Source organism: Lissotriton vulgaris, chromosome 7, assembly GCF_964263255.1.
Source record: "Lissotriton vulgaris chromosome 7, aLisVul1.2, whole genome shotgun sequence".
Lineage (NCBI taxonomy): Eukaryota > Metazoa > Chordata > Amphibia > Caudata > Salamandridae > Lissotriton > Lissotriton vulgaris.
The window spans coordinates 197,515,133-197,541,597 of NC_141695.1; the positions used below are offsets into that span (position 1 = coordinate 197,515,133).

The 26,465-nt window shown below is 50.3% G+C and overlaps 1 protein-coding gene across 1 annotated transcript in view; it reads right to left on the reverse strand.

Moving 5' to 3' along the window:
* LOC147701180 (myosin light chain kinase family member 4-like) overlaps positions 1–25,950 on the reverse strand; it is a 303,279-nt gene extending 277,329 nt beyond the window's left edge. The window contains exons 1-2 of the mRNA XM_086929935.1: positions 25,821–25,950; positions 3,026–3,200 (exon numbers count right to left, since the gene is read on the reverse strand). Coding sequence (XP_086786061.1) covers positions 3,026–3,174 — 149 coding nt within the window. The 5' untranslated portion in view covers positions 3,175–3,200; positions 25,821–25,950. The remainder of the gene's footprint in view (positions 1–3,025; positions 3,201–25,820) is intronic.
* Positions 25,951–26,465: the final 515 nt, after the last annotated feature.

A 26,465-nucleotide genomic window follows, 5' to 3' on the forward strand; every position in this document is an offset into this window, starting at 1 on the left:
GCAGGGTTGTTAATATCCGCATTGACCTTTTTCAGGAGGGGAACCACCATAGCGTGCTTCCAAGCTGTTGGTACAGTTGCTTCAGAAAGAGAGGCATTCAAAAGGGCTAAAATAGGAAGAAGTGAGGGAATGGCTAAGGTACTGAGGATTTGAGGAGGCATCGCATCCAGTGGGGTGCCGGACTTGATCCCGGCCAGAAGTTTCAGAAAGTGTGCAGAGGAAATAGGATCCCATTTATCAATTAAGGGATAAGGGGACAAGGTAGTAACCTGGGAGAGAGATATATCGGAATCTTCTTGCTGGAGGGGGCTGTATTGGACCTGTGGAGAGGCATTAAAGCCAGCATAGATATGGTCTATTTTCTCCGTGAAGAAATTGGCAAGTGCGTTGCATTGAGTATTATCCAGACAGGGGGCTTTAGGCGCGCATTACTGTCCAGAGAGCTCTTGAACTGCTCTGAATAGGGCCTTTGGGCGGTTTTGGGCTAATAATATGGAAGTGTTAACATAGTTAGCCCTGGCTGATTTGCATAGGGAGTGGTATTTGCGAAGTTCCGTCTTGTACTTTTCCTTATCAGAGAGGGAGTAATTGGATCTCCAGATGCGCTCCAATTTTTTGCACATGGACTTAGCACATTTTAACTGCTCATTAAACCAGGGGGCGGGGGGGTGGGTAAAGTTATGTTTACCTTTACGGACTGGAAGACAGGTATCAATGGCAGAAGACAGCCAGGTATGGATTAGACTTTCATCTTTAGTAGTGATGATATTGGGGAGGAAAGGTAATGTCTTAGCAAGCTGACCGTTAAGTTGTGAAAGATTGAGTTTTTTCCAGTTCCTACTGGGTCTAGAAGTCTGAGCATTAGAAGATGGGTGAGGGATAGCACTAGTCTTAATGTGGAATTCTACTATGTGGTGATCTGACCAAGTGATGGGCCTGGAAGGGAGGCAGGTAATTGTGTCAAGATTGGAGAAGACAGGGTCAAGTAAATTACCTGCCTTGTGAGTGGGACCGGAATTATGTAAATGTAAGTTGAGGGCAGCTAGATCTTTAAGAAGATGAGTGCTAGTGGGGCACAGCATATTGTTAAAATGTATGTTCAGATCACCAAGTAAAATGAAATTCGAAGATTCCATCAGCAGAGGAGCTATGTTGTCCGAAAGAGTAGTTGCCCATCCACCAGCTGCACCCGGCGGACGGTAGAGTAGTGTGGCTCACTGGTTAGAGGCGGCAGACCCGAGAGCAGAGGACGGCCCGGGACCAGGGTTCGATTCCCATCGCGGCAGGTTTCTGGACCAGGGTCAGCGGACTTGATAATTCTCTCGCCTCGGTGCCCACTCTGATCAGCGATCACACTCGGCAACTCTGGGCATTAGCTTGCCTCATCTTCACTAACGGCCCCACCAGACCGCCGGGGATGCCTGGTCTCACCCTGGAGATACCCATTAAGGGACCATCTCTCAGGGAAGCCAGGAAGGGTTTCGCAGCGGTCGAAGCGCCTTGGGACCCTCCGGGTAAGTAGTGCGCTATATAAATGCCTATACATTACATTACATTACATTACCTGACAGGGTGTAGTTAGGATTCAGTAAAAGTTTGAAGCAGCATGCTTCGCAATGTGGGATGTCTAAATCCTCCCATTTACATGCGTAGATCCTTTTGTAAATGATGGCAATGCCACCACCCTCCTTGCCAGGTCTGTTGCGACTCACGTAGGTGTAATTATCAGGGAGGGCTGTCGCAATATCAGGTCCGGAACAGTTGTTCAGCCAGGTCTCCGTAAGAAACAGGGCAGAAGGACTGTCGGAAACAAGGAGGTCAAATATGTCCCTCTTGTGCTTAGGCAAGGACCTGCAGTTCAGGCTCAGGAAGTTAAGATCAAGGGAAGGATAGACTGGGGGAGGTATCACCTGTCAAAAGGACGAGCTCCAAAAGGTAGAATTAGAAATACAGGTAATCGATGGTTCAGAGATCAGGGCCAGTGTGCATGCTTGACAGGATGTAGGAGCATCCATCCCCCGTAAGCGAGGACATATATTATTGGGAGGGGGGCAGAGGTTCCATAGTGTGGAGCTGGAATAGGTGAGCCTGGAAGTTGTCAACTCAGGAGCAACTCAGTTTATGTTGGAGAAACTCCAGGGAAAGGGAATCCATCTCATGATATGTGGCACAGCTCCAATATTACCTGGAAAAATACTTAACACATAATGAATCCTGGGCATTAGGACCCTGCACTAGCTCTGATTGCCCCACTGGGGAGGATACCTGAGGTGAACTGGGTCTGCCATAGTACTGATGTCGTAGCTGATAGGTAAACATGCACTGTAAACAGACCGTGTAAACAGACACTGTTGAGGAAATGGGGAAGGTAGATGCCCCTTTAATGCTGGTACCATGGAAGAGGGTATTTGCTGGGAATGGAGAAGTCTCCAAAAACATCCTGGGTATGAGGAATAAATTCAATAAAACATAGTATCCACTGTTAGATATCTTTACACGAGACTCTAGTTTGCATGCTTGCTCAAAGACAAAGCGCCCCTCCAGAACATTTCTTGATCACCACCTTGAGTCATAGAAGACAGCTGGCTTCAAAGATCTTCCCAAGAGAACTAGGCAAAATCCTGGAGTTATGTTCTCCCTGGGTCACACCTGCCATGTTTATGATGAAAGCAATGGACAGCTGAACGTGGGTGGGAATGGGTAAAAAATACTTTGAAGTACTGTTGATTGTTATCATTTTAACTCAATGACTCAAGAAAAAACAATTGAATTATACTGTTTGACATGAAAAAATTCTATAGGGTTACTCCAGGTCATTACTGACACTGCCTGCAGGTCTGAATTTGTCACCTATAGCTGATTTTAAGTGTGTTGGTCTAAATAATTAAATAGAAGTAAAACAAACCTACATGCCCAGAATGTATTAGATTACCACACAAAATCCAGGACTGGAAAAGTGTCCATCATGAACTGGAGGAAGGTGGTTACAATAAAACATAAACAGAATATTTTGTAGAGTACTCACGCATAGACTCGACATTCTCTTTTAAGGTCATCCTTGTCTGTTTTATGACGCGGGATTATTTTGATAGCAGCTGGTGTGTCTTCATACCATCCTTTACGCACTTTACCACAGCAGCCCTTGCCAAGATAGCGGTCGGAATAGTAGGACATGCTTTGAAGAAGATTAGCTCTTTTCCCTTAATGGCAAATAAAACAAACGTTATGGTTTGCATTGTAAATCAGAAGTAAAATAACTGTCTCAAGGAACATGAGAGAACTGAGCTACTTTCCAGTCATGTAACATTGATGGCCTACCAAATATGTGGGGTTTCACCTCTTTCTGTATAATGTTAATTGGTGCCAACTTGAGGCTGGATTGAAAAATGCTTCTTCAAAAGTGATTTATTTCAAAGGAGTAAGCTGCCAATACTATGAGCTGGGGTCTCTCCACATGGCTGTCCCTCTGCCCTCCAGTAATGTCTACCCGCCTCTATGTTTTCCTTGGACCACTGCTCAGTGAGATCTGTTTTACCACGTGTATTACAGCTTTTCTGAGCTGAGTCACCGCCCTTAAGAATCCTTTGTTACACAGCACCTTCGTGTTAGCAGCTGAGTGTTCCAGCTGCTTACTGGATAATGAAGACCACTGTATTTCACCATCACGCTACTTATTTATTTATAAAGTTTTATACAGCGCTAACTTGACCCAAGAGGGTATCAGAGCGCTTTACGTTTAGTAGTGTTGCGTTAAAAGTTACATCAGTTACAAGAGCATAGTAAGGTACAGTACACATAAACAATGTTACAAGAATTCATAGGAGGGAGGGGAGGAAGGAGTAATAGCGGGGGGACGAGGAAGAACTGTGCCCAATCTCCGGCTGGGTAGGTGATGGTCAAGAGGGAAACCAGGGCCAATCTCCTCATTAGCTGTCTAACAGCTCCACCAGCATCAGCCATGTTGCTCAGGTCTCAGCATTCAGGAAAACCAGTTTTGAGTTTATTTGATTTGAGAAGTTTATATAGCGCTGGCTAGACCCAGAGGTATCAGAGCGCTTAACCAGAGGATCGTTGCATTACAAGGTACATCTAAAAAGGTTTATATAGTGCTGGTTAGACCCGGAGGTAGTCCTCCAGTGGTGACACACACACACACATACTGTCTGAGCCACCGGCCTCTAGAACACTGCTACAAACAAGAGAAGCACCAGGCACTTTCACTAATAAAAAGCCAGATCTATTGTAAAGTGTGATGGAAAAACTGGGCAGGAAACTCCAAAGAAGAGTACAGGGCAGCCATGAGAACGTATAAAGTGGCACGCAATGCCACCAAAGCGGCCTACCTTGAAAATAGGATAAAATCATCAGCCAATTCTTCAAGGGAAACCTATAAAATTCTCAAAGAGCTGCTCAAAGTTCCAGTATCTCCAGAACCCTCAGAGGGGAGTATGGACCGCTGTAACCTTCTGGCCCAGTACTTTGACCAGAAAATTCAAAACATCATAGCCGGCCTCCCCTTGCCCCTTCAGAGCCCGCCCTTAGGGGAGAGCTGTCTGGCCACTGATAGAGCCGTGCTGGACAAGTTTGCCCCGCTCACTAGGGAAGCTTTCTGTAAAGAGCTGGCCGCGCAAAAAAGTGGCTCTCCGACGGATCCCATGCCTATGTACATCCTAAAGCAGTTTACGGATGTCATAGCGGGTCCGGCAGTAGATCTACTCAACGCTTCCTTTGCCGCCGCCAAGGTCCCCCCCAGTTGGAAGCAGGCTATAGTAAAAGCCCTGCCGAAAAAAGCGTGGCTTGACCCCGCCGATTTGTCCAACTTTCGGCCAATCTCCTTACTGCCAGGGATGGGAAAGATTGCTGAGAAATGGGTTAACCGGCAACTCTCGTCCTTTTTGGAATCCAACGAGTTGTTACGGCACACCCAGACCGGCTTTCGGCCCGGTCAGGGCACTGACTCGGCGCTGATCACCATGGTAGAAGAGGGCAGGTGCATCTTAGATTCAGGAGGATCAGCAGCCCTGGTCCTCCTGGATCTGAGCGCGGCATTTGACACGGTGGATCACAAGATCTTGATCCACCGGTTGGAGGAGCTGGGAGTAAGAGGCCTGGCGCTCACCTGGCTAACGTCATTCTTGAGTGATCGAACATATCAAGTGTGCTAGGGCAACAATAGATCAGTGCCCACCCCCCTTCAGTGTGGTGTCCCGCAGGGCTCATCACTGAGCCCTACGCTTTTTAACGTCTACATGGCCCCACTGGAGGGGGAGGTCGCACCCTTTGGAGTGAAACTTGCAACGTATGCGAATGACACCCAATTGATTGTTTCGCTCTCGCTCGCAGAAAACCATGGTGAGAAGTTTGCCGCCTGCCTTACCAACATCATGGCATGGATGGCCGACTCAAGACTCAAGATTAATGCCTCCAAAACCGAGGTGATGTTGCTGGGAAATCTCTGCACCTCCCTCCCCAAATGTATGTGGCCGGCCTGCTTAGGAGATCCTCCGACCCCGAAGGGATCCATAAAAAGTTTCGGTGTCTGGCTTGAACCGGAGCTGTCGATGCACACTCAGGCGAAAAAAAACGCAGGGTGTTGCTATGGGCTGCTCCGCTCAATACGGAAAGTTATGCCCTTACTCCCACTAGACTCCTGGAAATTGCTGGTACAGGGCCTTATTCTGTCAAGACTGGATTATAACAACGCCCTTTTCCTGGCTGCACCGGAATACACCCTGAACGTGCTCCAGAGGGCACAGAATGCAGCCGCAAGACTGCTGACGAATACACCCAGAAGAACGTCAGCGAAACCGGCCTTGAAAGCGCTCCATTGGCTGCCCATAAGAGCGAGAGTGAAATTCAAAGCGCTCTGTACAGTGTTCAGAGTCCTCCAAGGCTCAGGCCCGCCGATCCTCAGAGATCTGATCCGCCCTTACAAATCATCACGAACGCTCCGCTCTGGCGAGGAAAACCTGGTAGCTATCCGGAAGAGCAAAAAGAGCAAGGACCGGAGGACGCCGCTTTTCAATAAATGCGGGTCAGCTATGGAACTCCCTCCCAACATCAATGAGGAAAGAACCTAGCTTGACCAGATTCCGAAAATCTCTGAAAACGTTCCTCTTCCCCCAGAATGACTAACATCTCTGGATGCGGTTCAGAGGAGGTCTGTCTATGTGTACACGTAGCGCTGGAACGCTCAAGGGCAGCCATGCGCTTTAGAAATTCTTTTTCATTTCATTTCATTTCAAATCTAGATACTGCTTACCTCACGAATACCGAGCATATCTCTGCACAAGTACCTGGAAGTCTGTGTCAGGCTATGAAGCACTGTACCAAAAATATGAAGTAAAGCAACTGCTCTCCCAAACTAGCTTCGTGTCACGCCTAGGCAACTCCGTCCATTCATGCAGAGCACAGGGACACTGGAGATATGATGATCAACTGTTCTATCTCCTTCCTATCGACTGAACAATACACCAGGACTCTGCAGAAGATATGCTAAGGATACATGTTCTAAGGACAACCCCACGCTTCCACGTGGACTTAGCCTGTTGCAATCCATTGGGAAAAAAGCACTGGCCAATCCAATAAGCCTGGTTTGAATTTTAAGTCCTGGCTAAAAAATTTAAAAAGAAAAATCCTAATGCATTGAAAAATAAAACAAAACAGATTGAATTCTGTATACAAAGTTTCTGAGATAAACAATTGAATGTGTCAGGATTCAGTGTACTTGTCAGACCCTGTCTGAGGAGCTCGCAGAGCAAGGCAGGGGCTCCTGGGCCACATGTGTTAGGGCTGTGGTTCCATCTATAATGGTTCTCAGTGTGGATCGGTTTTAATTCCTTCTACACTTGACTCTCAGAGGTAGTTATGGCGAGCAGTCACAGGCTACTCAAGGAGGTTAGTGTCGGGTATAACACACTTAGCACTCAACAGATACTCATCCGTGTAATAATAACTATGTTCCAGCCCAGTGCTTTTCTTTGTAAAAGAGAAGTATTTTAGTAGACAATAAACTCAATACTACACACTCCAAAAGGTATTATGTACTCAGACGAATGTCTGATCCCTTTCTAAGGACTTTTCACACTCTGACAACAGGAAGTGCATCCCCACCCTTCACCCCTTCCTCTACCTACATGGTAGTAGTGTGGACACTAATCAGCAGCCCTCTGCCGGAGAAGAGGCACGCTAGGTGTCTAAGGGGAGCCTGGCTCCTCTTTACTCACTATGTGCCTTCCCTCCAGCCTCAGGACTGTCCGCATGGACAGGCCAGGGGTTTCCAGAATGGAACCCACACGCGTCCTTCACTCTGGTTCACTCAGACACTCATGATGTGTGCAACACACAGACCACACACATAGATACACACAGAGGCGCAACTAGAGCCACATTTTGGGGGGGGGGTAACAAACCATTTCGGGGGTGGCTGAATCTTTAGGCAGCATGCAGAGTGGAGCTGCAGGGGCTCTTAGAAGGGTAAAACAACAGCAAGGCCTCATTAACATGCAAAAGGTCTTTAAAGACCTGTGAAGTGCTCGGGTGCGGCTGTGTGTGTGCCCGGAAAGCTGTCTCATCCCGGGCTGCCACACACGGGGGAGGGAGCAGGGGAGGGGGCTGAAGCCCTTTGAGTCCAATGAGTGTTGCGCGCCTGGTACACACATGCGATTGGGATCAGAGCCCCAGGACCCAGATTCACCTACAGCAGCGGACCTTAAAATAAGTGGGCGGAGAGCTCTCCACTCCTGTCAGATAGAAAGATTTGGTCACTCTAACTTACTAAAAACACAGAGTGCTGCCACCACCCACCACATGCATGAACAAGTGACAGGGACAGCAGTCCTCTGTCACAACAGACAGCACACTGAGTGCCCCTTTCAGGTCCAGGACAGAGGTCACATCAATGGACAGGCACAGGCGCTCACGCCATGACAGATCAAAGAGAAGCTGAGACAAATATCACCAAAAAACGTGTACCGGATACTCGCAGATGGGAACTTAAGGAAGAGGAAAGTACTGTACACCATGCAAGGGACTTTTCTGTCCCAGCCTGTTAGACCTGTCAGCCTTAGGGTGGTCTCCCCTACATTTTTGCCCTTTTTGCCTCCCATTTTTGACCTTACATTTTGTTGGACTTAGGACTCTGGGCGCCTCACCACTGCTAAACAGTGCTGAGGTGCGGGTGCTCTCCCCTTAAAACCTTGTGAGGCTGGCATATCTGCCACAAGCCACTGCTACTGCAGTAAGGCTAATCCCCCATAGGCTAATATGGGGAACCTCTCCTTATGGGATAACTTCTGACAGGGACCTAATAAGTCTGTCATGTTTGGTCTTGTTGGACTCGGGGCGGGGAACCCTTTCCAATGATATATAGGGTTTGGGCATTACTACGCTAGGGATCCCACTTTTATAAAGTGGACCTTTTCCTGCCTACACTTAGATTAGGCTGCAGACTCCCCCCTCCCCTCTGCATACTGATAGCCTGCCTGGGTTGGGAGGTGGGAGTGGTGATTCACACCTTCTTCCCTGGGATGAGCTGTGATGGGCTGCCCACTGTAGCCTTAACGGCCTGTCTCTCGTCACTGTGACAGCTAGGTCAGGGAAGGCAGGGAACATACCAGAACTCCCTGGACTCTTCCAGAAGCCCCTGCCCCAAGACCATTCCAGAGACTTCCACCACTTTCTAGCCCCTAGACTAAAAAGATATATAAGGGAGGGTCCTGGCCTCACATTCTTGTTACACCCTGGACTAAGAAGAAACTCTGCTGGAGTACAGACTGCTGCGCTAGGAGGATTGCCACTCTGCTGGAGCTGACTGTTCCTAGGAACTGCTGCCCTGTGGTGCTTGAGCTGCCCTACTGCCTGCTGATCTGGCCCTGCCAAGAGGAGACTGGACATAACATCCCAGGAGTGTCTCCACAACATCCAGAAGGACTCCCTCTGCGCTTCTGAACAACCTCTGCGCCCTGAACCCTGTCTATGCAGCACTGGGTGTGGGAGACCACTTCCTACACCCCTAAATCATTGCAGTTGTTGGAAGACACTGACTACGTTGCCTAGCACTGGGGGGAGAACTGAAGCGCTATGCCCCTGTAGTTACTGTCGCCACCTGGGGACCCTGAATGCGCTACGAGGCACTGTGGGGGAGAAGCGCTGTGCTGTGACTCAAAGCGCTGCTGTCAAAGAGCGCTGTGCGCCTTGGACCCTTAATGTCTCCGAAACGCTGTGAATGGTAAGCGCTGCGGGGTCCAACCGTAACCCAAGTGCTGTGAAGGCGAGGCGCTGTGGGTAGAAATTACCGCGCCCGGATTTAGGTGAAGAGTGCACCAGAATCACCGTGTGGATCACCGCCGCAGGCGCCAGGGCAAACCTGCTGGAAATGCTCCTGAAATCAGCCCGGGAGAAAAACACACCAGGACTGCCTCGGAGACTCCCCCCCCGATATCACCGCCACGGCCCGGGAGTCTCAGGAAGCCTCTGCACAGCCCCTCTGACATCAGAGAGGGGACGCGCTGGGATTGGTTACCAGCGTGGGGTGTTGCCCGGCAACGAGGGGCTCGTCCCGGTAGCGAGGCCGCTTTTGAAACAGGCAAAGGGCTTCTTTCGTTCCCCTTCGGATCAGCTGCAACCCGGTCCAAGTGCCCCAGGGAAGAGAGGAGCTCCACAACGGTGCCGGCCTTGCTCCGAAGCCCCAGGTAACAACCTAGCGGAAGCGCTAGGGTTTTGTCTGCCAAACTACCTGGGCGGGACGCGGGCTGTGGGTTGGAGGCCGTGTAGGTAGCGAGGACTGCCCGAACTGACCGGAACTGCCTCAATCAATAGAGGACCGCGGGGACTGCCTTCATTTACCCAGGGTGGGGTCTGGCTCACTTGAACTCGCCCGGCTTTAGATTGTGCTTGCTGGGTTTGGGGACACTTCGAGGAGCCAAGACAGTGTCTGTAAAGAAGCGGGCTGCCTCCATCTCCTGCAGGGGTTATTTCCGTAGTTGCGGGCCGGCATGTCCTGGAAACTTCTCAGCCACTGCCAATCAAGGAAATATTTGGTGAGAAACCCTACCTGTGTAATGAGCTCCTGTTATTTTTAACCCTGCCAGTTACCTTTGTGACAATCGTCTAAAGGACATCCTTTACTGGAGACCTTTACTGGATTCATTCTTATGGCGTATTGATCTTGCTTGAAAACTGGAATCCTTTTATTTTTGAGCAGGCCTGGGAGCTGAATTTATTTGTTATTAACCTTGCCCGGACACTGGCTTTATTTTATTACTGATCTGGCCTAGAAACTGTATTCACCTTACTATTGACCTAGCCTGGGAACCAGATTTATTTCACTATTGATTCTACCTGAACCTGAGATAAAGATATTCTTATTTTTTTATAATCCATTGGTATAGTGTCTTTTTGTGTGTGTTTTACTGTGTCATAATTGTTGGGTGTTGCACAAATACTTTACACATTGCCTCTGAAGTTACGCCTTTGCTGCTCTGCGCCAAGCTACCAGGTCGGAAGCGGTGGTCCCTACTTGGACTAGGGTACATACCCCTGCCAACTAGAGACCCCGGTTCTAACATTGGTGATCGAGCGGTGGGATAGGACTTGTGCTTGTGTAACACCACGCAGTGACGCAGTATACACCACAACCCTACACCTGACTCCACAAATTTTTTGTCTACCCTCTCCAATTGGCATTTTTATTTTTTGTTTAAATTCTCCCTGACTGGCTGCTCTTTTTAAAAGTCCTTTGGCCTAAGTCCCATTCGATTTTCTCTACGAACGTCTGAGGTCCTACCTGGCAAGATGGAATTTGAGCTGGCCAACCTGGAAACTTACACGGCGGCGCAGCTCAAGGAATTCTGCGAGGAGAAAAGGGTACCCTTTAAGCGAGGCGCTAAGAAGACAGAGCTTCAGAAAGCCTTGAGGGCATCGGTAACGGCCCACCCAGAAGGAGATGGAGAAGGAGACGGGCAGGGAGCAGAGCAAGGGGCCACAGGAGAACTTGACCTACTGCCCTTGGTGGAAAATGGCAACTTGTTACCAGGTACAAGGGTACCTTCCAGGGCAGGCAGTAGTGTGTCAGTAAGGACCCTGTCCTCAGAGGAATTGGAGGACAGGAGAGAGGAGAGACAGTTTAAATTGGAACTCGCCAAGTTGGAAAGGGAGCGTGAGAAGGAAAGGTGGGCCATGGAGGAGAGGAAACTTACCCATGAGTTCAACCTGAAGGAACTGGAAATTCGAGCCCTACAAGCAGGGACGAACAGCATCAAGAGTGGTGGCAGCATACCTACGGAAGCTTCACGTGAGTCCAGGGTCTTTATGCCTAAAGATGTGATGGGCAGTTTTAAGGTGGGGGATAATATTGATAAGTGGTTAGCTGCCTATGAGTTGTCACTAAGAGCCCATGGGGTCCCAGAGAGTCACTGGAGGGGTGGTCTGTACAAGTACATACCTCCGGAAGTTAGGGACACACTCCTTAGCCTAGAAAAGGAAGACCTGACCAACTATTCTGTTATGAAAGAAGCATTGCTTAAGAGGTTCGGTCTTACCCCTGAGAGGTATAGGCAGAGGTTTAGGAATAGCCACAAACTTCCCACACAGAACTGGGTAGATTTCCTGGACTACGCTAGTAAAGCTTTAGAGGGCTGGGTGCGGGGCAGCAATGTGCATGACTATGAAGGATTGTATAACTTGTTTTTAAGACAGCACCTTCTAGAGAAATGTTTTCCAGAGCTGCGCCAACACCTGGTTGACCGCAAGCTGACCAATCCTAGGAAGCTTGCGGAGGAGGCGGACACCTGGGTCAGTACCAGAGTGTCCAACAAGGGTTCTGGGGGGGACTCCCAAAGGGGTGGTCAGGGTTCCCACCAGAGGAAAGAGGGGGGAGATAAAAAGAAAGATTTCTCCAAAGGCCCCCAAAATAATTCACAAGGGAAAGGGTCTGGGTCCCAGCCCCAATCTGGCCACCAGAAGCCCACTTATCCTGACAAAGGTCAACAGCCCAGAATTGTCCGGTGCTATGAGTGTGGTGATCTTGGACACTACAAGGGGGATCTCAAGTGTCGCAAGAGAGCACCACAGGCCACTGGAGGTAAAAACCCCGGGGTGGCTAGTGTAGCGCTTGGGGAGGAGCTGTCCCTAGATGAGGGGAGTGAGGGGGCAGGGCTTGTCCTAGTGTCTCTGGGAGACAGTGAGATGGTCCCTAAGGTCCATGTGCCCTCAAATACTACCAAGTATAGGTAGTGGGTCACCCTCAATGGTCGGGGGTGGAGGCCCTGAGGGACACAGGTGCCAGCATGACTATGGTAAGGAGTCAGCTGGTGTCCCCCGAGCAAGTAATTCCCGATGCGTTCCACCCAGTTGTGATGGCTGACAACAGGGGGGGTCATTATCCCATAGCGCAGGTTCCATTTGAGTGGGAAGGGGTTTCAGGCCTTTTAAGAGTTGCTGTGAGCCCTGCCATGCCAGTGGACTGTCTGTTAGGGAATGACCTGGAGCATACTGCCTGGAAGGAGGTAGAGCTCAAGGCACATGTGGAGATGCTGGGGTTACCGGAGTGGATTTGTGCTACCACACGGTCTATGGCTGCCCGGAAAGGGAGTCAACCAGGGCTGGAGCCTGGAAAAATGGCCCAACCATCTGCTAAGAAGGGAGGAGCCCGAGGGCGTGGGAAGCCCGCCCCGGGGCAGTCACCCCGTGAGATGGATGGGGCACCTGAGGAGGTTGCGCCGGAGTCCACGGAGGGAGACGTTGCTCCCTTGGGGGACCTACCTACCCCTGCAGAGTGGCAGGTGGAAGGAGGGCCCACCAGGGAGGAGTTTTGCTGGGCACAGAAGGAGTGTCCTACCCTTGAGGGCATGCGGCGACAGGCCGAAGCCCAAGCAGCAGGCAATGCCTCCGCGAAGTATCATATTTACTGGGAGGATGGGCTCCTTTACAGTGAGCCCAAGGCTCCTGTGCATGGGTCATCAAGGGCCTTAGTGGTCCCCCAGTGCTACAGAGCCTTTCTTTTGGAATTGGCTCATGAGATCCCATTGGCAGGACACTTGGGCCAAGACAAGACCTTTGCTAGGCTTGTCCCACATTTTTATTGGCCGCAGATGAGGATCTCCTCAGATACATTCTGCAGGACCTGTCTGACCTGCCAAGCTAGTGGGAAAACAGGGGCTAAGCTGAAGTCTCCCCTGGAACCACTACCTGTCGTTAGCACCCCCTTTGAGAGGGTGGGCATCGACATTGTTGGGCCTATGGATCCACCGACTTCTTCTGGTCACAGGTTTATCCTGGTCCTGGTGGACCATGCCACCCGGTACCCAGAGGCTATTCCTCTGAGAACCATCACTGCACCTGCAGTGGCACGGGCCCTGATGGGGATTTTTACCAGAGTGGGTTTCCCCAAAGAGGTGGTGTCCGACAGGGGTACCAATTTTATGTCTGCCTACATGCAAGCCATGTGGAAGGAGTGTGGGGTTACTTATAAGTTCTCCACCCCTTACCACCCACAGACCAATGGTCTCGTGGAGAGATTTAACAAGACCCTAAAGGGCATGATCAGGAGTCTGCCTGAGGGCCTGAGGAAAAAGTGGGACATCCTCTTGCCCTGTTTGTTGTTTTCCTACAGGGAGGTACCGCAAAACGGAGTGGGCTTCAGCCCCTTTGAGCTTTTGTACGGTCACCCTGTTAGGGGACCTCTCAGTTTAGTGAAGGATGGGTGGGAGAAGACTCCCAGGAGGCTTCCCCAAGATGTAGTGAGCTACATGCTGGCCTTCCGCAGCCAAATGGCTAAGTTGTGGAAGCAAGCTTCTGACAACTTAGAGGCCAGCCAGGCGGTGATGAAGGAATGGTACGACCAGAATTCTCACCCCGTGGAGCTAGAACCTGGACAGAAGGTGTGGGTCATGGAGCCTGGGGAGCTTAGTGCCCTCCAGGATCGCTGGACTGGCCCTTATGAGATATTGGAAAAGAAGGGTAAGGCCACTTACCTAGTGGACCTTAAGACCCCCAGGCAGCCCCACAGGGTGCTACATGCCAACCGCCTCAAACCCCACCATGAGAGGTCCGAGCTCACCTTACTGATGGTGACTGATGGGGCCGAGGAAGAGGAAAGTGAACCTCTCCCGGACCTCTTCGCTTCCAAAGAGAAGGATGGATCGGTGGAGGGAGTGGTCCTCTCCCCATCCTTGACTCCTGAGCAACAGAGGGACTGTCGCCAGGTCCTGGGGCAGTTCGCCTCAGTGTTTTCCCTTATCCCTGGGATCACCCACCTGTGTACCCATGATGTGGACACAGGAGACAGCCCCCCTGTCAAGTCCAAGTCTTACAGGCTGTCAGATAAGGTAAAGGCCAGCATCCAGAGTGAGGTCACTAAGATGCTGGAGTTGGGAGTGATAGAGCCCTCCAACAGCCCTTGGTCCAGTCCGGTGGTTCTGGTACCAAAAGCTGCCCCACCGGGCACCACACCAGAACTTAGTTTCTGTGTGGATTACAGGGGATTGAACTCTGTGACCAAGACTGACGCTCATCCTATCCCGAGGGCGGATGAGCTCATTGACCGGCTGGGGGCTGCCCGATACCTGAGTACCTTTGACCTCACGTCAGGGTATTGGCAGATCGCCCTAACAGAGGAAGCTAAAGAAAGGTCCGCCTTTTCCACCCCAGAGGGCCACTACCAGTTTAGATTGATGCCCTTTGGACTGAAAAACGCTCCTGCCACCTTCCAGCGGCTGGTGAACCGGGTCCTCTCCGGTTTAGAGGCCTTCTCTGCTGCCTACCTGGACGACATAGCTGTCTTCAGTAGCAGCTGGAAGGACCATTTGGGTCACCTCCAGGAAGTGCTTCAGGCTCTGCAGCAGGCAGGCCTGTCTATCAAAGCTAGCAAATGCCAGATAGGGCAGGGGTCGGTAGTCTACCTAGGACACTTGGTAGGCGGGGGCAAGGTGCAGCCCCTACAGGCCAAGATAGAAACCATCCTGGCCTGGGAGCCTCCCAAAACACAGACTGAGGTCAGGGCATTCCTGGGCCTCACAGGTTACTACCGCAGGTTTGTCAAGGGCTATGGCACCATTGTGGCCCCCTTGACGGAGCTAACCTCTAAGAAACAACCTAGAAAAGTGATCTGGACAGAGGCTTGCCAAAAAGCCTTTGACTCTCTAAAGCAGGCCATGTGCACCGCTCCTGTGCTCAGGGCCCCTGACTTCTCCAAAGAGTTCATTGTCCAAACGGACGCCTCAGAGCATGGCATAGGGGCAGTACTTTCGCAACTCAATGAGTAGGGACGGGACCAACCAGTAGCCTTCATCTCCAGGAGGCTGCTCCCCCGAGAACAGCGGTGGAGCGCGATAGAGAGGGAAGACTTTGCAGTGGTCTGGGCTGTAAAGAAGCTGAGGCCATATTTGTTTGGCTCCCACTTCCTGATTCAGACGGACCACCGGCCCCTCAGGTGGCTCATGCAAATGAGGGGCGAGAATCCCAAATTGTTGAGGTGGTCCATTTCCCTACAGGGGATGGACTTCAGGGTGGAACACAGACCCGGAGTAGACCATGCCAATGCTGACGGTCTCTCTCGGTTTTTCCGCCTTAGTGATGAGAACTCCCTAGAGGTTGGGTAGTTCTCCCCACTTTCAGCTGGGGGGGATACGTGTTAGACCTGTCAGCCTTAGGGTGGTCTCCCCTACATTTTTGCCCTTTTTGCCTCCCATTTTTGACCTTACATTTTGTTGGACTTAGGACTCTGGGCGCCTCACCACTGCTAAACAGTGCTGAGGTGCGGGTGCTCTCCCCTAAAAACCTTGTGAGGCTGACATATCTGCCACAAGCCACTGCTACTGCAGTAAGGCTAACCCCCCATAGGCTAATATGGGGAACCTCTCCTCATGGGATAACTTCTGACAGGGACCTAATAAGTCTGTCATGTTTGGTCTTGTTGGACTCCGGGCGGGGAACCCTTTCCAATGATATATAGGGTTTGGGCATTACTACGCTAGGGATCCCACTTTTATAAAGTGGACCTTTTCCTGCCTACACTTAGATTAGGCTGCAGACTCCCCCCTCCCCTCTGCATACTGATAGCCTGCCTGGGTTGGGAGGTGGGAGTGGTGATTCACACCTTCTTCCCTGGGATGAGCTGTGATGGGCTGCCCACTGTAGCCTTTACGGCCTGTCTCTCGTCACTGTGACAGCTAGGTCAGGGAAGGCAGGGAACATACCAGAACTCCCTGGACTCTTCCAGAAACCCCTGCCCCAGACCCTTCCAGAGACTTCCACCACTTTCTAGCCCCTAGACTAAAAAGATATATATGGGAGGGTCCTGGCCTCACATTCTTGTTACACCCTGGACTAAGAAGAAACTCTGCTGGAGTACAGACTGCTGCGCTAGGAGGATTGCCACTCTGCTGGAGCTGACTGTTCCTAGGAACTGCTGCCCTGTGGTGCTTGAGCTGCCCTACTGCCTGCTGATCTGGCCCTGCCAAGAGGAGACTGGACATAACATCCCAGGAGTGTCTCCACAACATCCAGAAGGACTCCCTCTGCGCTTCTGAACATCCTCTGCGCCCTGAACCCTGTCTATGCAGCACTGGGTGTGGGAGACCACTTCTTACACCCCTAAATCATTGCAGTTGTTGGAAGACACTGACTATGTTGCCTAGCACTGGGGGGAGAACTGAAGCGCTATGCCCCTGTAGTTACTGTCGCCGCCTGGGGACCCTGAATGCGCTACGTGGCACTGTGGGGGAGAAGCGCTGTGCTGTGACTCAAAGCGCTGCTGTCAAAGAGCGCTGTGCGCCTTGGACCCTTAATGTCTCCGAAACGCTGTGAATGGTAAGCGCTGCGGGGTCCAACCGTAACCCAAGCGCTGTGAAGGCGAGGCGCTGTGGGTAGAAATTACCTCGCCCGGATTTGGGTGAAGAGTGCACCAGAATCACCGTGTGGATCACCGCCACAGGCGCCAGGGCATTGGTTACCAGCGTGGGGTGTTGCCCGGCAACGAGGGGCTCGTCCCGGTTGTGAGGCCGCTTTTGAAACAGGCAAAGGGCTTCCCTCGGTCCCCTTCGGATCAGCTGCAACCCGGTCCAAGTGCCCCAGACTACGCTAGGGATCCCACTTTTATAAAGTGGACCTTTTCCTGCCTACACTTAGATTAGGCTGCAGACTCCCCCCTCCCCTCTGCATACTGATAGCCTGCCTGGGTTGGGAGGTGGGAGTGGTGATTCACACCTTCTTCCCTGGGATGAGCTGTGATGGGCTGCCCACTGTAGCCTTTACGGCCTGTCTCTCGTCACTGTGACAGCTAGGTCAGGGAAGGCAGGGAACATACCAGAACTCCCTGGACTCTTCCAGAAACCCCTGCCCCAGACCCTTCCAGAGACTTCCACCACTTTCTAGCCCCTAGACTAAAAAGATATATATGGGAGGGTCCTGGCCTCACATTCTTGTTACACCCTGGACTAAGAAGAAACTCTGCTGGAGTACAGACTGCTGCGCTAGGAGGATTGCCACTCTGCTGGAGCTGACTGTTCCTAGGAACTGCTGCCCTGTGGTGCTTGAGCTGCCCTACTGCCTGCTGATCTGGCCCTGCCAAGAGGAGACTGGACATAACATCCCAGGAGTGTCTCCACAACATCCAGAAGGACTCCCTCTGCGCTTCTGAACATCCTCTGCGCCCTGAACCCTGTCTATGCAGCACTGGGTGTGGGAGACCACTTCTTACACCCCTAAATCATTGCAGTTGTTGGAAGACACTGACTATGTTGCCTAGCACTGGGGGGAGAACTGAAGCGCTATGCCCCTGTAGTTACTGTCGCCGCCTGGGGACCCTGAATGCGCTACGTGGCACTGTGGGGGAGAAGCGTTGTGCTGTGACTCAAAGCGCTGCTGTCAAAGAGCGCTGTGCGCCTTGGACCCTTAATGTCTCCGAAACGCTGTGAATGGTAAGCGCTGCGGGGTCCAACCGTAACCCAAGCGCTGTGAAGGCGAGGCGCTGTGGGTAGAAATTACCTCGCCCGGATTTGGGTGAAGAGTGCACCAGAATCACCGTGTGGATCACCGCCACAGGCGCCAGGGCATTGGTTACCAGCGTGGGGTGTTGCCCGGCAACGAGGGGCTCGTCCCGGTTGTGAGGCCGCTTTTGAAACAGGCAAAGGGCTTCCCTCGGTCCCCTTCGGATCAGCTGCAACCCGGTCCAAGTGCCCCAGGGAAGAGAGGAGCTCCACGACGGTGCCGGCCTTGCTCCGAAGCCCCAGGTAACAAACTAGCGGAAGCGCTAGGGTTTTGTCTGCCAAACTACCTGGGCGGGACGCGGGCTGTGGGTTGGAGGCCGTATAGGCAGCGAGGACTGCCCGAACTGACCGGAACTGCCTCAATCAATAGAGGACCGCGGGGACTGCCTTCATTTACCCAGGGTGGGGTCTGGCTCACTTGAACTCGCCCGGCTTTAGATTGTGCTTGCTGGGTTTGGGGACACTTCGAGGAGCCAAGACAGTGTCTGTAAAGAAGCGGGCTGCCTCCATCTCCTGCAGGGGTTATTTCCGTAGTTGCGGGCCGGCATGTCCTGGTAACTTCTCAGCCACTGCCAATCAAGGAAATATTTGGTGAGAAACCCTACCTGTGTAATGAGCTCCTGTTATTTTTAACCCTGCCAGTTACCTTTGTGACAATCGTCTCAAGGACATCCTTTACTGGAGACCTTTACTGGATTCATTCTTATGGCGTATTGATCTTGCTTGAAAACTGGAATCCTTTTATTTTTGAGCAGGCCTGGGAGCTGAATTCATTTGTTATTAACCTTGCCCGGACACTGGCTTTATTTTATTACTGATCTGGCCTAGAAACTGTATTCACCTTACTATTGACCTAGCCTGGGAACCAGATATTTCACTATTGATTCTACCTGAACCTGAGATAAAGATATTCTTATTTTTTTATAATCCATTGGTGTAGTGTCTTTTTGTGTGTGTTTTACTGTGTCATCATTGTTGGGTGTTGCACAAATACTTTACACATTGCCTCTGAAGTTACGCCTTTGCTGCTCTGCGCCAAGCTACCAGGTCGGAAGCGGTGGTCCCTACTTGGACTAGGGTACATACCCCTGCCAACTAGAGACCCCGGTTCTAACACAGCCGTACACCTGAATTGAAATATAGCCTCTAATTCATTTCAGTGCAAGCACACTCCAGAGAATGAGGTGAAGCTCCTGTGGGTGGACGAAAATCCATTACATGTACATTTTAGAGAATTTGCAATAATATGTTTTGGATAGCTGCTCTGTCAAGTCATACCTGAAGCATTGATATGAAAGCACATGTTGTGTAGATATTTTTTGTTTTTGTTTTCTTAAACGGTGGTGATTACAGACTGGCGTTTTGCAGCATTGTGAATAACAGATAGGATTACTACTCAGTACATCAAAACATTGAAATGTGTCTTTCTCTACTGGAACTTAAATGTGTGATATGTAGGTGCAGTCAGATACGGCAAAGGATCATTAACCCCTAGGTAATCTACTGGTTTGAGTAATGGGATCTGGTTGTGGTGTGCAGTGTCACGCATACCTTTGCATATATTCTGAATCGGTCATTTACCTGCTATCTCTAAGGAAGCAATTCCCTTCCCCACAGCCTCATGCTGAGTATTGCGACAAAAGGTGCTTAAATCATAACATTTTACCCCGCACATCGCTACCTATAGTGCCTGAGCGTGCAAATGTCACGAATCTCAACATGTCACAGTGGAGCTGGGAGATCAAAGTCCAACCCAACCTGATCTCCACAGCTGTCGACAGGAAGCAGGAGCTATTTCTGCAGTTCGATAGAATTAGAGCGTTCGCCTGTCTATCCTGCCTTACAGGGCGAGGCAGGAGGGGCACCTTATTGACAGGAATCCGAGATCTCTCGGGGTGGATTTGAGAATCACGGCCTCCTGCTCAGCAGATGGGCTGACAGCATAAACATCCCTCTGGTTCCATGAGATCTAGGCCTGGGCGGCGGAAGGATACACCCCTATGAATGGGAGATATAGTTGTGAGGGTCGAAATAGAGAAGAGGGATCCCAAATGGGCGTGCCTCACCTCTCTACCACCCCCCATTGGAACCCGCACTCAATGACACACGTGCACCAGAGGACACAGCGAGGGGATTAAATAGTGCCATTGTTTCATTACATTCATTTAGAGGTGGAATTGAGGTGCATTGCACTTCGCATTCCCCTGCCAATATAATGGTACCTATCTATGAAGAATGTCAATTTTGATCATGCTCATCCAAGATATGTGTAAGATGCTCTAAGCCGCACATCCACAACTCTATTCCTGCAGCAAATCACCTCCCCGCTCAGCTTCAGCTCACCAAACACTGCCTGAGAGTCTCTTTTTTTACTGCATCCACTGTATCAGGTTAACACCCCCTCCGGGATGTACAAACACCCCACTGCACCACATGTTCCACTTCACCTCCTAAAACTGCCAACTCTGCGGCAAATTAAGCAACACACAAGGGCAGCACCACCGCCTTCACAGAACTGCAGCGGCTCATCAGTCCCATGCCATCAGAACACAGCACAGCACCAACAAACTACAGTCCCACCGCCGACTGGAAGCCACCACACCTGCACTGACACTTCCCTGCATCTCCAAAGCAAGCACCACAACTCTGCAGCCATGTCCCCCTAGCAATGCACAATTACTATCCAGCACATATAACAATGCATCAGCACCCCCAGACTGCCACCCAGCAGGACTGCACCCGAACTGTAACCCCACCACTGGAACATTAGCCAGCCACCGCAATACTGAATAGCTCTTAGATTGGTTCTCCAATGTCAGTCCTGGAGGGCCGGATCCATGCCAGATTTTTTGCATATCCACATTTAGATAAATGTAGTTATCTTAAAAATCTGGCATGGACCCGGCCCACCAGGACAGACTTCGGAGAACCCAATTAGAACTTTATAGGGACTACTACAGTCAATTGTGGCTTTCACATTGGTGGCATCGGGAGAGAGAAAGGGGAAAGCAGAGAGCAAATACGGGAATGGGGAGAGAGAAAGGGGGAAGAGAGAAAGGGAGAGAAGAGACAGATAACCTGACGTTGAAGGAGCTGGAGTGTAACAGAAACTAAAAAGATGCCTCTTTGAGAAACAAATTGGCAATGTCATCCAAGTCACTTTGTGTGTTTATTCTTGCAATGACTTTTTTCTGCAGCAAGACGCCGGGGTAATAGGCCTTCCTTTAGAATCTAGTCACTTCTGAGGGCAATGAGGGGGTTGCATTTCCCAACATAAGATTACCAATTAATAATGCCACCAAGGCTGCAGTGCTCTACCTACTATTGGATTTCATTTAACCACACTGTGTACCCTGGGAACTGTGGTCCTGGTTCAGTTCACTGAATTGAATTGTCTATGCATATCTGAAAACCCTTTATGCTCAACAATAAATAATAATTGTGCGCTATCAGCTAGTTCCAATTCCCATTTAACACAAGTCATACAGGCTTTCTCTCCAGTTTCACACTACCAATACCTGTCAAACATGTACGGGCAGCCACTCCCGGGCGGTACAAAGAGCTTAGGCTGTGTCCGGGGTTCCCGGTTCCTCGTCACTGCCACTCCCATCCTCCGGGTTCTTTAATAGTCCCACCAAGTGTTCCCATGCTCTGGCTGCCTCCAGCGCTCTCTCACTCCCCGCACTCCTCGCTAGCTGTAGTCATGTTAATACTCACATTCTGCCCGTTTGACAAACACTTTCTTCCATCTAATTAAACTCGGGGGGCCCTCTCGCCTTCCAATGCAATGTGATTTCTCTCTCAGCCAACACCAACCCCATGTCTCTAAACTTGCTAGTAATCTTGGTTCGAGCTGTATGTGGAAACCTATGCAATATACAAGTTCCTAGCTCCCGTCCCAGCTCTCCATCAACCACCTCCTCCAATAATGCGATAACTTCATCCCAATAGCCAGCGAGAAGTGGGCATCCCCAAATCATGTGAGGGAAATCTGCCCCCTCCCCCCTACACCTTGGACATTCGTCTAAATCAGTGTTGAAGTATGTTTTAATTTTCGCCGGTGTGAGGTAGGCTCGGTGCAAGATATAAAAGTGAAGCAACTGGAAACGAGCGTTCTTGGTACTCTTCCACGCTCGTTCTACTATCCCAGCCCAAGTCCTTTCCGGTATTTCTTTCCCCACATCTACTTCTCATTTTTGCTTGAGCGTATCCAAGGGGGGCAACTTCTCAAGTGTCATACGCTTATAGAGGCATGTGACCGCTTTAAACTTCCCTGCCGCAATTACTACATATTGGCATCCCATCGAAACCCTAGGTTCCGCTTGTCCCTCCTTCCAGTGGGCGCTGATAGCCGCAGTTAGCGCCGCGTGGAGCAAAAAGTCTCCACCTCTCAAATCAAACCTCTCCTGTAGAGTATCAAAAGGCAGCATAATCCCATTGTCATATAAATCCCCTATAACAGACAATCCCCTCTCATTCCAGTCACTCAATTCCCGCCAAGATCCCCGTGAAGTAATGCCTCACACACAGAGAGCGGTAGCTCAGGGGCGTACGGCACTTTCAATCCCAACCTCTTAAGACTCCGCTTCTAGCATGCCTTTCTGTCCTGAGTTCCTCTATTAAAGTCCCAAGCCATAGAGGGAGGTCTAATACTATTTGAGACAGCTGTCGTAATTCCAGGGTACCCTCTCCTTCCCCTTCCGTAGCTCTAAGTCTCACTGCCACTTTCTGTGTCAACCATTCCAATTGCGCAGCTAGGTAATAGGTTCCGAAGTCGGGTACCACCCAGCCTCCCTCCGATCGTGGGCGCATCATCACCTTCAAAGCAATTCTTCGCCTCCTAGTGCCCCATAAATATCCAGTGGACATGGATGTAAGTTGTTTAAATATCTGCACCCGTATCCATATCCGTAGGGTTCCGAAAGATTACAATAGGCGGGGAGGGCCACCGTTTTAAGTAAAGACACCCGCCCAGCAACCGATAGTGGCAGCGTTCCCCAAAAATCAATACTGCTTGTCAAGCCACGAATCGCTCTGACGATGTTACCCTCCAATATATCCGCCCTGGATATATCTGGACGCCTAGGTAGGGGAGGCACCTGCATTCCCACCTCACTCCTGCCACTTCTTGCAGATCCTCCCAAAGTCCGTCCGTGGGAAACAAGCAGGATTTAGCTCAGTTAACTCGAAGGCCAGACGTCTCCCCCAGCTTATTTAATAACGCCTGTGCTCCCAGTAATTCCCCCTCTGTGTCACCGAGGAACATTAGCAAATTATCTGCATATAGGGCTATATGATGTATTTGACCCTGCACCTGTAACCCCCGAAAGTACCTCCCCGTTCTGGCCTTTGACGCTAAAGGTTCCATAGCCAACGCGAACAATAGTGGTGACAGCGGGCATCCCTGTTTTGTGCCCCGGGTAACCTCACAAGCATCTGATATCACCCCTCCCGTCCTGGCCCGGGCTGTAGACGGCTTATGAAGTAAGTCCGTCCATGCTATGAAATCCTCACCCAGCCCAAACCTGGTCATGACATGGAAGAGATAAGGCCTTTCCAGACTGTCGAGGGCCTTCTTTATATCAACGACAAACACTGCAGCTGTGGCCCTGGGATAAGTGTCCGCTTCAAGTATGTGCAGTAAGCGACATATATTGTAGGCCGTGTTCCTAGTAGGAATAAATCCAGATTGGTTGCGATGACTTAGGGTCGACATGCAGGGCAACAGCTGAGTACTCAACATACGGCTTAATATCTTATAGTCCGTATTAAGCATGGACAACGGCCGATATGCCGTTCTGTCCCATGCCGGGTTTCTGGAGTGGAATAATAACCGCCTCTCTTGTGGACACAGGGAGGTGACCCAGGCGCTTCGCCTCATTGTACAAATTGACTAAGCGCTGCGCTAACTGCTCAGCGCAAGTGACATAGAGCTCAAACAAGAGTCCGTCTGTTCCTGGCGTTTTGTTCCGCGACATATTTTTAAGAGCAGCCGTATTTCCCGTAGTTCAATGTCCCCTCCCAGTGCCTCAACTGTCTCAACCTCCAGTTGTGGGAGCTGAGGCTCGCATATGAACTCCTCTAATTCGTCCCCAGTCCTAATAGTCTTGCTCCTGTATAGTTCCCTGTAATAATCATAAAATAATCTGTTTATACCCAGGGGCGGCTGGTCCATAGGGGCGTTGGGGCAGCACCCCCCAAAAGAATCGGGCAACAGAAGAACAGAAATGTAAGCAGACAAATGGACAGTTTACAATTTGTCTGTTTACATTTCAGGGCCGCCAGTGCACTTCACTTGTGAAAGGGCTCAGTTCACGCACAGCGCACGCAGGCAGAGACAAGCATGAGTTCCGAAGATGGTCTGCGCATGTGAGAGAGGAGCGTTGCCCCTCACTCACATTCACAAACCATAGGTATGCTGCGCATGCCCAGTGTAGTGCAGCAGTTTGAAGATAGGCTCCTGCTCGGGCGGTGATACGTTTTACGCAAAGTCGCCCCATGCCCTATTAAATGGCAGGACAGAGTAAACAAGGTTCAGTCGCCTGGCACCCCGTCGCATCCAGTCTCCTAATTGGCCATTGAGCCTCTGAGCAGCCAGAAAAAGAAGGTTAAAGAAAAGAATTCAGTCTTCTTTCTAGGTGCGTGTGCGAGTAAAAGTGTGTTTGATTGAGAGAGAATGAGATTTAGCATAGTGTTTGAGAGTGTCAATGAGAGTGAGAATCAATGAGGGAGCACGAGTAAGGAAAAGAGAGGTAGTGAGTAAAGTAGTGGGAGTTACAATGAGTGTGTGATTGAAAGGGAGTGGGAATGAGTCAGAGGTGCCTCTATCAATGGTGCAGCTGGTGCAGTGGTACCATGGCATAGAGGCCCTGTTGCAGCTGCTCTTACTGCGCATTAAACGACTGTACCTTAGGATTTCAGATCAGAGCCCCTGTATACCAATGGTTGTGATTGAGGGTCAGTGATTATAAAAGTGTGTGTGCGTTTGTGTGCAAGAAGCAGTGTTAGTGTATGGGTGCTTTAGTGTGTTAAGGCACCTAAGGCAATTTTTGACAGTTATGAGGGGAACCAATGGCACGTATTACGCCCCACCACTTTCAGGGATCACCAGCCGCCACTGTTTATGCCTTCTTGAGTAAAGCAAGCGACTCCCAGGGCATTGCGAATCTCCAATCGGCGAGCCCTGGCACTGGGTAAGGCAGCCAGGCCAGTAGGGCACCCGACTTGTCTCCCTCAGCATGTGAGCGCGTTACATATGCCTTGTGATCAAACCATCGTAGACGCCCCACCTGCCGTGCCACAGCCTCCCGTGCCTCCTCCAAGTCCCTCTGCCTATCCGGTCTATTAGGGCGAGCTTTCTCAGCTCCCGTAAGTGTGTTTCAGCCTCCCTCACTTCCTACAAGAGAGCCCTGCGCTCATACTTAAATCAGCTTTAAATATATTTTAGAAATTCAACTGTTTTTCTCCAAGCATCAGCTTATTAATCCTGAAAACACAGACATTTTAGTTTAGAATACATTTTATCAGTCCTTTTTTTTCCCTTACTTACACTTTTGATAATAAATAAAACTTGTTTAAAATGCATGCTTTTTAATTTCGTTTTCCTGACTCATACTTTTATGCTTTTCAATTTAGGTATATAATTAATTCGACCAACCAAAAGCTTGTTATTTAGGTCACCAAGAGGGGAGCTCCTGACAGCTAGCTGGAGAACTACCAGAGCCACGAGATACTCGACCGGAGAAATCTAGTCTAGCACCATCCCCCACCCGCTCTCACTCCTCAAACGTCGCAAATCTCATGCAGTGTACCAGGTGGACGAGTGTCACTTGCCTGCTCCGGAAGTTTAACGCCCGCCTGTTCCGTTATGCCACTCAGGAACAAAACACGCCTGATTCAAGAAAGGACGAAACTCGCACCCCCGGCAGTAAAGTCAGATCACGATATATTTCGGGTGCAGCCAGGCCTCTTTCCGCTACCCCTGTGGAAAAAGAACCTCTCGGTGTGCCCCGTAGGAGGTTATCTGGACTTTCAGTTTCGAATCACAAAGTCTAACATCACGGGCTGGGTTTTAAAGGAACAGTGTTATAAGATATACTCAAGATAGGCGCCCGGTTGTATCTCTAAGCAGTTGCTTCAGTGTTTACTCATATCTTTTCCTTGCCTGCATCGTTTTTTCCCTTCATTTTCAGCAGTGTTAATTTGCTTAAAATATCAAAACTTGGATGAGGGCGATGCCATTTTTGTTAAAGCTGAGCCAACTAAATATTTTATATTTCCACTAGATGGCGCACAATGCTACTCCTCTCTGTTTTCCTTTTATACACAGGATGCACATTAAAACGTTGAACACTCATTGGCAAAGCCAATATTTCAGACATTAATGAACCAACAGATATTAGCACAGGCGTTCACAAATGCTCTGTGCATGCAAAGAATTTGGCTTTCTTATTAACGCCCGATCATTGGTTAAAAACA